This window comes from Schistocerca cancellata, chromosome 1 (genome assembly GCF_023864275.1).
Source record: "Schistocerca cancellata isolate TAMUIC-IGC-003103 chromosome 1, iqSchCanc2.1, whole genome shotgun sequence".
Taxonomy (NCBI): Eukaryota; Metazoa; Arthropoda; class Insecta; order Orthoptera; family Acrididae; genus Schistocerca; species Schistocerca cancellata.
Genome location: NC_064626.1, coordinates 761,543,145 through 761,556,643, shown reverse-complemented (window position 1 = coordinate 761,556,643; position 13,499 = coordinate 761,543,145). Strand labels below are relative to the sequence as shown.

The 13,499-nt window shown below is 38.7% G+C and overlaps 1 protein-coding gene across 7 annotated transcripts in view; it reads left to right on the top strand.

Annotated features, from left to right (window-relative positions):
- Positions 1 to 13,499, top strand: part of LOC126186509 (ATP-binding cassette sub-family C member 5-like) — a 532,505-nt gene that overhangs the window by 341,170 nt on the left and 177,836 nt on the right. For all 7 annotated transcript variants that reach the window (XM_049928217.1, XM_049928221.1, XM_049928220.1 and 4 more), the window contains 2 exons: positions 9,390 to 9,539; positions 9,727 to 9,853. In XM_049928217.1, coding sequence (XP_049784174.1) covers positions 9,390 to 9,539; positions 9,727 to 9,853 — 277 coding nt within the window. The remainder of the gene's footprint in view (positions 1 to 9,389; positions 9,540 to 9,726; positions 9,854 to 13,499) is intronic.

The following is a 13,499-nucleotide window of genomic DNA, read 5'->3' as shown; positions in this document are numbered from 1 at the left end:
ACTCTACTGATGAATTTTTAATAATGATCTTACCATTTGAGCAGGATAAAAATTAATAGTATATATACTAAGATACTTTGTAGTACTAGTAAATGTTGTATTCCATATACAACATATTATAATTATAAGCTTGACGAGTCTCCTGTACAATAAATCAACGATTTGACATGTATGTTATGAGACAGTAAAATTTTGATTCTGGTTCTGTAGAGATGTTGACCATGAACTTACTGGGCATGGGCTCACTAAAAATACAGAGTGTACATAATACCACACTAACAAACATAGAGATGGTAACAGACTCTTTTCTGGGTGTGAACTCGCTGAAAGAAAAGCCCAAGTCACTACAAGTTATCATCACAGTAATTGCAAATGTAGAGTACATGAGTGACATGGTGATTGCGATACATGGGTTCAGGATTGTTGGCTGAGGGGTTGGACAGTTAGTATTTACTAAATATATTTCAGTTTATAAAACTGGAAGGTAAACATTTAGTAATGGGAATAACATGTAAGTTCCAATAATGATTTGCTTTAACTAAAAGATAGGTAGTTGGTTGGTAAAGTATAAAAGTTCATAGTACTATCTGATTAGCACACTGTTTACATTGACAATAGGTTATCATTTTACATATAAAATTTTTGTGTTCACAATTTTGTTAATTTATACAAATTCTGAATTAGGGGCTTAACTGAAGAAATTGCAAAAAGGTGGGAATTTAAGGGGATGGGACCTGGATAAACTAAAAGAACCAGAGGTTGTACAGAGTTTCAGGGAGAGCATAAGGAAACAATTGACAGGAATGGGGGAAAGAAATACAGTAGAAGAAGAATGGGTAGCTCTGAGGGATGAAGTAGTGAACGCAGCAGAGGATCAAGTAGGTAAAAAGACGAGGGCTAGTAGAAATTCTTGGGTAACAGAAGAAATATTGAATTTAATTGATGAAAGGAGAAAATATAAAAATGCAGTAAATGAAGCAGGCAAAAAGGAATACAAACGTCTCAAAAATGAGATCGACAGGAAGTGCAAAATGGCTAAGCAGGGATGGCTAGAGGACAACTGTAAGGATGTAGAGGCTTATCTCACTAGGGGTAAAATAGATACTGCCTACAGGAAAATTAAAGAGACCTTTGGAGATAAGAGAACCACTTGTATGAACATCAAGAGCTCAAATGGAAACCCAGTTCTAAGCAAAGAAGGGAAAGCAGAAAGGTGGAAGGAGTATATAGAGGGTCTATACAAGGGTGATGTACTTGAGGACAATATTATGGAAATGGAAGAGGATGTAGATGAAAATGAAATGGGAGATATGATACTGCATGAAGAGTTTGACAGAGCACTGAAAGACCTGAGTCGAAACAAGGCCCCCGGAGTAGACAACATGCCATTGGAACTACTGACAGCCTTGGGAGAGCCAGTCCTGACAAAACTCTACCATCTGGTGAGCAAGATGTATGAAACAGGCGAAATACCCTCATACTTCAAGAAGAATATAATAATCCCAATCCCAAAGAAAGCAGGTGTTAACACATGTGAAAATTACTGAACTATCAGTTTAATAAGTCACAGCTGCAAAATCCTAATGCGAATTCTTTACAGATGAATGGAAAAAGTAGTAGAAGCCGACCTCGGGGAAGATCAGTTTGGATTCCATAGAAATATTGGAACACGTGAGGCAATACTGACCCTACGACTTATCTTAGAAGCTAGATTAGGGAAGGGCAAACCTACGTTTCTAGCATTTGTAGACTTAGAGAAAGCTTTTGACAATGTTGACCGGAATACTCTCTTTCAAATTCTGAAGGTGGCAGGGGTAAAATACAGGGAGCAAAAGGCTATTTACAATTTGTACAGAAACCAGATGGCAGTTATAAGAGTTGGGGGACATGAAAGCGAAGCAGTGGTTGGGAAGGGAGTGAGACAGGGTCGTAGTCCCTCCCCGATGTTATTCAATCTGTATATTGAGCAAGCAGTGAAGGAAACAAAAGAAAAATTCGGAGTAGGTATTAAAATCCATGGAGAAGAAATAAAAACTTTGAGGTTCGCCGATGACATCGTAATTCTGTCAGAGACAGCAAAGGACTTGGAAGAGCAGTTGAACGGAATGGATAGTGTCTTGAAAGGAGGATATAAGATGAACATCAACATAAGCAAAACGAGGATAATGGAATGTAGTCGAATTAAGTCAGGTGATGTTAAGGGAATTAGATTAGGAAATGAGACACTTAAAGTAGTAAAGGAGTTTTGCTATTGGGGAGCAAAATAACTGATGATGGCCAAATTAGAGAGGATATAAAATGTAGACTGACAATGGCAAGGAAAGCATTTCTGAAGAAGATAAATTTGTTAACATCGCGTATAGATTTAAGTGTCAGGAAGTCATTTCTGAAAGTATTTGTATGGACGATAAATAGTTTGGACAAGAAGAGAATAGAAGCTTTCGAAATGTGGTGCTACAGAAAAATGCGGAAGATTGGATGGGTAGATCACATAACTAATGAGGAAGTATTGAATAGGATTGGGGAGAAGAGAAGTTTGTGGTACAACTTGACTAGAAGAAGGGATCGGTTGGTAGGACATGTCCTGAGGCATCAAGGGATCACGAATTTAGTACTGGAGGGCAGTGTGGAGGGTAAAAATTGTAGAGGGAGACCAAGAGAAGAATACACTAAGCAGATTCAGAAGGATGTAGGTTGCAGTAGGTACTGGGAGATGAAGAAGCTTGCACAGGATAGAGTAGCATGGAGAGCTGCATCAAACCAGTCTCAGGACTGAAGACCATAGCAACAACAATATTTGGTTCAGAAAAAAACAGTGCAATAAAACTATAATGTCAAATCCTGGAAGTAAACAAGAATAAGGGCACAAATTTTAAAAGTAAATTTGGGTGTAATTTACCTTTAATACCTTTCAAGTTAAATAGTTCCTGGGAAAATGAATGTCATGGCTAGAAAGAATGAAATCTGGACTCCCTAGTGAGTGGCATCAATCCTCTCAAAACTACTGATTAGCTCTAACTAATATTCATATAACATGCTGTTGCAATGATTTTGATTACTAATTTCTTGTTCTTATAACATTTTTAATGAAAACTAAATGTACCATAATAATCAGCACATTGTAAATTATTACACGCACAAGAAAATTATTTGAAACATTGTATGAGCTATATTTTGGCATTTTTGGGCACACACTGCCTCCACCCTAGTGTGTATAAATAGATTTAGATCAAAGATCAGGGGAAAATGGTTATTTAAGACCAGTAGGTCGACAATAGGTGGATTGACTCCACTTTGATATGTTTTATCTTCATTGTTATAAACACTTTTGCTAGCACTTCTAGAGCTACAGATGCACTATAACTAAACTTCTAATTAGCCATTACTTCTTTAATAGCTTTGTAATCACTCAACTATTAAATTTAGTGCCATTTGCAAGTTTCAGGGATCCTTTAAACATAATAGCTGATGTGTTAGGCCTTGAGCTAGGTTAGAGACCAGTCTGTCAGCATAGTAAAAAACTGTCACTGCTGCAAAAGGGTGCAATGTAAGCTGGTACCAAAATCTTTATTGCTCCTAGTAGTGCTCAAAAGCCTAAGAAATCAAAATTCCATTGTCTTGTCTAAACTGAATCTTCTTAAAATTTATTTTTATTATTCTTTCTATTCATTTAATGAGTTTGATAGGTGAATTATCTAGATAATGTATTATCATAAGCAACTCTTGTCTGAACTGTTACCATTAGCACTGTGTATATAAAGTCACTATTTTTCGAGGATTATGCTGTTGTGTCTATGCCATTAATGTATTTGATAACAATATGGAAAGGATAGTGCTACTCACCATATAATGGAGATGCTGAGTCGCAGATAGGCACAACAAAAAGACTGTTAAACAAAGCTTTTGTCCAAACTGGCCTTCATCAGAATAGACAAAACACACGCACATACACACACACACACGTGACCACCATCTCTGGCTAGACTATGAGCAGCAGACCATGATGTGAGAAGCATCTGGGTGGTGGAGGTAAGGAGCAGGCTGGGGCAAGGAGGGGGATGGATAGTAGAGTATGGCTGGAAACTGGTAAAGGCTGCTTGTGGGAGCATACAGTGATGAGGTGGGGAGAGGATAGGGCAGCTAGGTGCAGTTCGGAGGTTAGATGTAGAGCAGGGGCTGGGGGGGGGGGGGGGGGGGGGAGGAGAGAAGTAAAAAGACTGAGGGTGCTTTGGTGGAATAGAGGCCTGTGTAATGCTGGAAAGGGAACAGGGAAGGGGATAGATGGATACCAGCAATGACTAACGATAGTTGAGGATAGGCGGGTTACGGGAATGGTGGTTATATTGTAGGAAGAGTTGCCATCCATGCAGTTTAGAAAAGCTGGTGTTGGTGAGAATGCTCCAGATGGCACAGGTTGTGAAGCAGTCATTGAAATGAAGGACATTGTATTGTGCAGCATGCTCAACAACTGGGTGGTCCAACTCATCTTCCACATTTACTCCCACTGATATCATTAATCCTAGACAATCAGAGTGATCACTCTTCCTGTGTCACTCTCATATATTTTCGATTTCTTCCTGTGTCACTCTCATATATTTTCGCTTTCTTCCTGTGCCACACAAACTTGTATCTCACTCTACCACCCCTCCCCCACCCCTCCACTTCTTTTCCTCTCTATTCCAGCTCACCCATTCCAACTTTATGTTATCGAGTCACATCTGCCGTCCCCCTTCTTCACACTTATCCACTCACAGATCTGCAACCCACATTACAATCTTTTTATTTGTTTTTTTCTTTGATCTCATAGTATTTTCACACCAATTTCAGTTGGTTTTTACCTTTTGCTATTGGTCTACTCCCTCAATTTCATCTTGTTTCCCCATATTTCATTCGTTTCATCCTTTCATGAATTTTCCCATATGTTTTGGTATACTTTTGTGAATGTTTTTGGATGTACTTGTACTTTATTTATGTGTTTTTATGCGTTTTTATCCTGCACCATGACTTCTTACTCCTTCTCTTTGCATCAATACAGAAGAGTTTCCTTATCCATAGCCAGAACCCAGTCCCACATACTGTTCCTGTGTTGTCACTAGGCTCATGGCCTTACCATCAAATTACCCATCTTCGGCCGCAACCCCTCCTTCCACAATGACCTCCATTTGTTCAGATTCTGCAGTTATTAACGCTCACCAAAAGTCCTGCAAAACCATGTCAATCAGGCCAAAACCTCCATGCAACATGTCTCTCCGTCCGTAAAATTCTCCTGCTATGCAATCCCAAATTCCTGGATCCCATATCACACTTTGAAACTCTTGCCCTTCAGGAACTAGAGCAGCATGCACAATGCCACCTCAAATAACTTTACAGCCAGATTATTTCCTACTCCCATCTTGAACTGCCACTATCCACCACCTCTACAACAACCTCCAAACCTCCCCCACATGCCTTCATGCCTTCATAGCTGATAATTCCCTGTCTCACAGACCTACTACATTTGCCAAACCCTAAAAAACTCCTTCCTACCACCATACGGAATCTAAACTGACCCGAAACAGTGTTGCGAACCTTTCCTCCAAAAGCCTTAGTCCCACAGAAGTATCAGTTCTTTTCAAAGGCCTAAGTTTTTGCCTCACTTCCAAATTCAATCATACACCTACAGTGGAAACACTTTTTCACCACAGCCACAGACCAATGTTGAACCCTGACTGACTCAGTTCACTCCTCTATCCTACCGTGATGCACATGATACACCCCCACTGCCCCCCCCCCCCACTGCCCCCCCCCCCCTACCCCTATCACTTCCTGTTAACTTTCCAGAGTTTCTTAACCTCAGACCTTGCCTCGGCATCGTTCCCCAAATCCCTCAACATGCACACTAACCTTACATTCGCAGAAAGAACTACAATCCACCACCTAGAAACTGATCCCACCTGTATAAATAATCATACCTGCTGACAAAGGCTCCACCACTGTTGTTTTGAGCTCCAAGAGTAACCTGGTGGAAGGACTGCACCAACTGTCAGATTTATCCACCTACAAACCCTCCCTGCCATAGTGACCCCATTCCAGAAATCCAGCAGGATCTCCAGTCCCTCCTCAAATCCTTAGGCCCATTCCACAATCTCTTCCCAGAGTCCATCTCCCTCCTCACCCCTACCACTCCCACACTCATACCTTCTACATACTTCTTAAAAGCCCGTAAACCTAACCACCCAAGATGCCCCATTGTGACCTATTGTTGTGCTCCCACTGAGAGAATATTTGCTTTCATAGACAAACACCTTCAGCCTATTACCTGCAACCTACCCTCCCATATGAAAGATAGTAACCATTTCCTCCATCTACTCTCCACAGTTCCTGTTCCCTTACCCCATGGTGCCCTGCTCATTGCTGTTAATGCTACCTCTCTTTGCACTAACATCCCTAATGCCTATGGCCTTGCCTCTATTGAACACTACCTTTCCCAATGCCTGATGGATTTCAAACATATAACCTCTTTCGTTGTCACCATGAATCCTCACTAATACTTACTTCTGCTTTGAAGGCATCACCTACAAACAAATCTGGGGTACGCTATGGGCACCCACATGGCATCATCCTATGCCAACCTATTAATGGTCCATCTAGAGGAATCCTTTCTAACCGTACAGAAACCCAAACCCCTCACCTGTTTCAAATTCACTGATGACATCTTCATGATCTGTATCGAGGCTGAGGACATCCTATCCACATTCCTCCCCTCAACATCTTTCCCCCTATTTACTTCACCTGGTACTCCTCAACTCAACAAGGCACCTTCCTCTATGTTGACCTCCACCTCAAAGATGGCTACATTAGTACATCCTTCCATATGAAACCTACCAACGTGTAGCAATACCCCACTTCAACAGCTGCCACCCATTCTTTCCGTACAGCGTAGCCACCCATGGCCATCACATCTGTAGTGACAAGCAGTCCCTCTCAAAATATATCAGTGGTCTCACTGAGGCCTTTCCAACCTTCTACAAAAACAGATCTCCCATGCCTTATCTCTCCAGTCACCTCTCCCGCAGTGTTATTCTGCTGCCCACTGAACCTACACAATATCCTTATCGATCCCTACACAACCCCTGCTCTCAACCCCTTGCCTCACGGCTCACATCCATGTAGTAGTTGTAGATGCAAGACCTTTCCCATACATCTTCCCACTATGACCTACTCCAGTCCAGTCACAAACATCACCTATTTTATCAAAGGCAGGGCTATATGTGAAACCAGTCATGTGACCTTCAAGTTAAGCTGCAACCATTGTGCCGCATTCTATGTGGGCATGACAACCAACAAGCTATCTGTCTGCATGGTCTGTGACAAACTGTAGTGAAGAAACTGCTGGACCACCCTGGACCATGTAATCTTACCCTCCCTCACATCACCTATTGATTTTAACTCTTCAAAATATCTAACTCTTCTAATAACATTTGAGAGGAGTAAGATTTACAAATATACTTTTTACTTACCTTATTTTCTCATAGTTGTCTCCAGTCCATCAACTCTAGATGTTGATTCTTGATGCTGAAATTTTTGACGTTGTAGGTTCCAAATGACATGATAATCCTGAAGTAAACCTGCTTCATAATTTCTGTTTCTGTAATTTTTTCATTATGTCACATTTTTCTATATTGCACCATCTTTACAGTCTCCACTTTTAAATCAAAATTACATTGTTATTTCCTAAATTAAAAACATGTCCGATCATGTCCAAGGCGTGACCACTACTACCTCATTCTGCCGTAGTAACAATATTCCAAAGAATTTACAACTTTCTTGACAAAAGAAGAATCTTCACCAAATTATATCATTATTTTATAAATGAATCCAGAAACAAATTTAATAAATATCGTCTGATTGTGCAATTAATAATAGGAATTTTAAGTGTGCCAGATATTTTGTAATATCAAATGTTTCTAAAAGAAAAGTAATTTTAACTGTACATACAGAGTTAGTACATATCGATTGTAACAAAGAAATTGAAGTGACTTATTTTTATATGTTTTAGCTTGAAATATAATACATTCCATACAAAACCATATGAAATTCTTTTAGCTAAACAGCTGAGATGGCCTTTTTGCCTTACGCAGGAAGCATTTCCTCCAGGATTGCCCGTATTTATATTTATATATATATGTAATAGAGGGAAACATTCCACGTGGGAAAAAATATATCTAAAAACAAAGAAGATGTGACTAACCAAACGAAAGTGCTGGCAGGTCGATAGACACACAAACAAACACAAACATAAACACAAAATTCAAGCTTTCGCAACAAACAGTTGCTTCATCAGGAAAGAGGGAAGGAGAGGGAAAGACAAAAGGAGAGGGTAAGGAGTCATTCCAATCCCGGGAGCGGAAAGACTTACCTTAGGGGGAAAAAAGGACAGGTATACACTCGCAGACACACACATATCCATCCGCACATACACAGACACAAGCAGACATTTTCAAATTGAGTATGATGTCTGTGGTACTTTAAGGCAGAAATTGTAGAAGCAACACAATGTTCATGTAACTCAACAATCAAGAAAGGAAATTGAGATAAGTAACAGACCACTGGTCACAGTTAAATATAGGGTAGAAATAATATTCCTCAGAAATGAGCACTCATCTTTTATTGTCTTTCAAGCAGCTGCTGACAAATTACATAACTCAGGAAAAAAAAAAAAAAAAAAAAAAAAAAGACACAGTGATGAGGCCCAGGAGCCTATGTGACGCTTCTACTGACCATTGCCTTTTTTGCCTAAGGTGTCACTGAAATGCAGTGCTGGAAGGGCAAGTAGCTACCACATTGTTGTTTGGCAGTTTTTTGTCAGATTTTTGTACTAGTGCTTCTTCTGCATGGATATCATAAATAATTTTCACAGGGCTGAGTGCTCACCATTACAATCCTTTCGCCAAGGAATCTGTGTGACAAGACCAGGGATTAAGCCTGAATTCTACACATGCTCCTTCCCCCCCCCCCCCCCCCCCTCCCCGCTCTCTTCTCTCTCTTCAGATACACACACAGAATTTTAAAAACAAATAATTAGAAGTTATATTTTTATTCTGACAAACAGTCATGAACTCTGCAGTGATTTCAGGTCTTTAAATTGTATTTTTTGCTTTATTTGTGTGTGTGTGTGTGTGTGTGTGTGTGTGTGTGTGTGTGTGTGTCTGTGTGTGTGTGCACTTTCACACAAGAGTAATTCAAAGAAAAGTATAAGTACTTCATAGATGTGTGTTGGTGAAAGTAATTGATGTTACCTATTTATGTCTCTTTAGTAGTGATTAGCTTGTCAGTGATAATGAGGCCTTATATAGTAATATTTCATTTCATTCCATTGATTTCGTAATATCAGAGAGACAATTCCCCAGGTACTATGAAGCTGTTTATAGCTGTGCACTAGTGGAAGACGTTAAACAACTGCCAGGAGCAGATGAAACTGAAATTGGAGAAAGAGGCATAAATCTCTCTGGTGGACAGAAACAGAGGGTGGCTTTAGCAAGGGCATTGTACTCCAACAGGTAAGTGTAATACCATGATTTAAATGATGAAGTGTGTCAAATTCCATTACAGTTAACTAATGCTAAAGTAATCAGTTGGTTTTGAAAATTTATAATAGTTAAAAATCCTTTGCAAAAAATATTAAATCATAGTTTACACCCTTGAGATAATATGACCCACACAGACTTCTTTCTTTGGCCCATTTAGAGACATATACTTTTTGGATGATCCACTGAGTGCTGTTGACGCTCATGTTGGTGCTCATATTTTTGAGAAATGTATTCTTACTGCCCTCAAAGACAAAACTGTGCTGCTTGTGACTCATCAAGTGCAGGTACTGTAATTATACACACCCCTTTAATTTGAAGCCATATTTTAATTATATACGTTGTGTAAACTGTAATTGTTTACAGTGTACTATAATAGTGTATGTTAAATTGAGACATACTATTTGATATAGGACACTTCTGCTCTGTCAAGCTAGGAAACAGCCTCAAATTGGCCTACAGAAGCCCCATAAGGTACAGCATATGCAAGCCACATGAGATTTTGGCTACAATCTTCCTTGAGTATTACAAATTGTTTGCTCTTGCACTTACGAAATGCAAAATTCAAATTTTTAAATTGTACCTCAAAATTTTCTAGATTTTAACAGCAAAAAATCAACAGTTAAATAATTTTTTTGTCTGGTCCTCTTACTACAAAATTAGTGTCCTTGTAAGGATTATATTAAGACTGAATTGTAAATGTAATTAGTTTTTGCATGAAGTTTACAGAGTCTTTTTTCTTTCATTTCTGTTACAGGAAAGTTTAAATTAATGATCTTAATGAAATGGCTGACTCAGCCAGAAATGTAAGAATGTGACCAAATGTTGAAATTCTTGTGTAGCATGCAAGCTCTGCAACTTAGGTGGCATTTATAGACCAATTTGAGCTTGTTTCCTTGTTTGACAGACCACAGGTCATCTACTATATCAAATAGCTCATCTTCAGTTCCCTTACACCCCTGTGGTATGTTGTAAATAATTATCATTTATACCGAGCGAGGTGGCGCAGTGGTTAGACACTGGACTCGCATTCGGGAGGACGACGGTTCAATCCCGCGTCCGGCCATCCTGATTTAGGTTTTCCATGATTTCCCTAAATCACTCCAGGCAAATGCCGGGATGGTTCCTCTGAAAGGGCACGGCCGACTTCCTTCCCCATCCTTCCCTAATTCGATGAGACCGATGACCACGCTGTCTGGTCTCCTTCCCCAAACAACCAACCAACCAACCAATTATCATTTACACCCTGTATACCTGTTTTATTTGAAGTCATATTTGAAGTGTCACTTTTGTATGAATAAAATTATTAAATGAACATTATTATCTTTGGTGGAAGACATCCTTTCTCATAAACTTTATCCTCTCTTATTACATATGTTGCTAACCTTCAATACCATTCAAACTCTTACTTCATTTAATTGCCTCTTGTACCAAACCCTCGTAGCTCCCAGACCCTGCCTTCGTGAACTCTACATTCCCAGAAACTTCTTTCACCCTCCATCTCTTAACAATATCATCAGATTATCTTCAAAGGCCTAATGTATCGAGAAGTTTTAATACTCTCCCACCTTCAACTGCAAATTGGTGTTTAACCTATTGATCTTCTCAAGAATCTCCCTTCTGTTACTCATTACCACCAGAGAAAGCTTTCCTTCCCCACCCTTGCTTCTGACCACTGCTACACTAATCACATTTAGAACTTTCTCTGAAACTGTTTTAATTGTCATACAATTAATCCTTCCCCCGTCCTTTCCATGTAACCTTCCAGAATTCCTGACCTCAAAACTGGCTCTATTTTATTTCCCCAAAAACTTTCCTAATAAGTCCAACATCATAGCTGTGGAAACAAAAACCTATTTATGATGCAGTAAACCTATCCCAAACTTAACATTTTGATTGCTCCTAATAAGTTCAACACATTCTCAACTTACTGTACTAATCATCCCACATTTATCTGATTCCATAAGACTAACATGGCTCATTAGAAAATTAAGCCCATCCCAAAACCTGACACTTGAACTCATCTGCCTCCTCATCATAGGAATGCTGGGCACATTTGCCTTGTATCTGCTTCCAAAACTCCACAAACCCTACTCCAATTGTCTCCCAATTAGTGACAGGTTACATCACTCCCATTGAAATATCTCTTACCCAGGTTTACCAGTATCTTCAACCAAATGACCAGTCTCCCTTCTTCTATCCAAAATAATTACCAATTCTTCCACAGCTTTTCAACAGTTCCTTAGTCCTGACTCTTTTCTTGTCACAGTGGATGTAACCTATCTACATGTCAAACAATCACATACCCTACAAATAACTTCCTTCTACTTATAATACAGTTCTTTCTATTTCTTGCAATAATTTTCTTATTCTACAACCATATAATTGTCATTGCTTCTTTGATGTATCATCTAACTTGAACCTGACTGCTTATTCTAGTTTATTTCAGTTCCATAAAATCTTGCAAGTTGTTTTTAAGTCCTTTGTCTTCTAAAAATTCTAGGACATCGATTAGTTAAAAGAATGTTTTCTAGAATTTCATAAATATTATAGCTTACAAAAACTTATCAGCTTCAAATCAGTTACTCAATAAACACATGATTTTTTAACATGTAAATTTGCCTTTTACAAGATTTTTTTAAAATACTTGGTTCTCCTGATGACTCCTTTGACTCTGTATCTATCACTGAAGGCCTTTTTCAGTGAGTATAAACAGCTGACAGTAGAGACTGAATGTTTGTTATTGCCACAGACAGAGCCCCCACCACATCCTAGTGACTATTACACTATTTTCTGAAACCCACATACATACCGGTACTGTCAGTATACAGACAAACAGAAATATAATCACCTCTATCTGCCCATCCTGTATTCCTTTGTCTATAGCCCTTATATTCTTTGAACAAGCATTTTCAAATCACATGCTAGTTTAATTCAGCAAAATTATTGTTTCCTCTTATGTGCCACCCCTATAAGTAACTAATACATACCATTCAAAATCTTTAATTACTTTGGAGACAATAGAATTTATCATAATCAATGAGTTATTTTACAAGTATGTCAGCACCTGTAATCATTTACTACCACAGTACCTTTACACTAAGAAAAGAAATTTATTTATTAGTTTTTGGCACGTTCGTATCACACTACCCAAAATATGTAATTTTTAAATACTATGACATTAACTGAGTTCTCCATTGGCATTTGATGAAACATGACAATAGTATTAAAAAGGAAACACTTTCCCAACATTCTGTAAATATTATTTATTTTAACATGAATTGTCTTTCAGCTTCTTAGGCCAACATCAGGTGACAATTTTCAGCCTTTATTTCCTCAGGGAAGTATGTATATAATGATCTCACTTTTTTGTGTATCTGTATCAACCTCTTTCTATTCCAGGTTCTATAGATTTTTACTGTTTCTCTTAGTAGTTGTACATTTTACGTTAGAACAGGTAAGTGTTCATTAGCGTTTGCACAGTAGTAGTGGAACTATTTGTATCCACTTTCCTCTGTGACTGTACACTTTTATTTTCTTATTACGGTTACAGTTTAGGAAGGAAACTGCATGAACAATATCTTCTCATCCCTTACATTCATTAGAACTAAGAGTTTTCATTGTTTAATTTACATTCTCCCTCCCAGCTCCCCCCCCCCCCCCCCCCCCCCCCGTCCCCTCTTCCAAATAGTAAATAAACAGAAATACATTATGGAGCTATAATTTGTGAAGCTAACACCCAGGGTCAATATTATACATAAATTGCCCTCTGATGTATGGCTGGATTGGAATGTAACAACACTACTGTTAAGGGCTCTATGGTTTCTGTAGCTTGGTTGCACCTGTTGCTTTCTGCACAATTAATAAATGAACTGTTCTCAGTTTCACTAAAATATGCAATCAGTCAATAATGAATGGGCTAGTGACTATAAA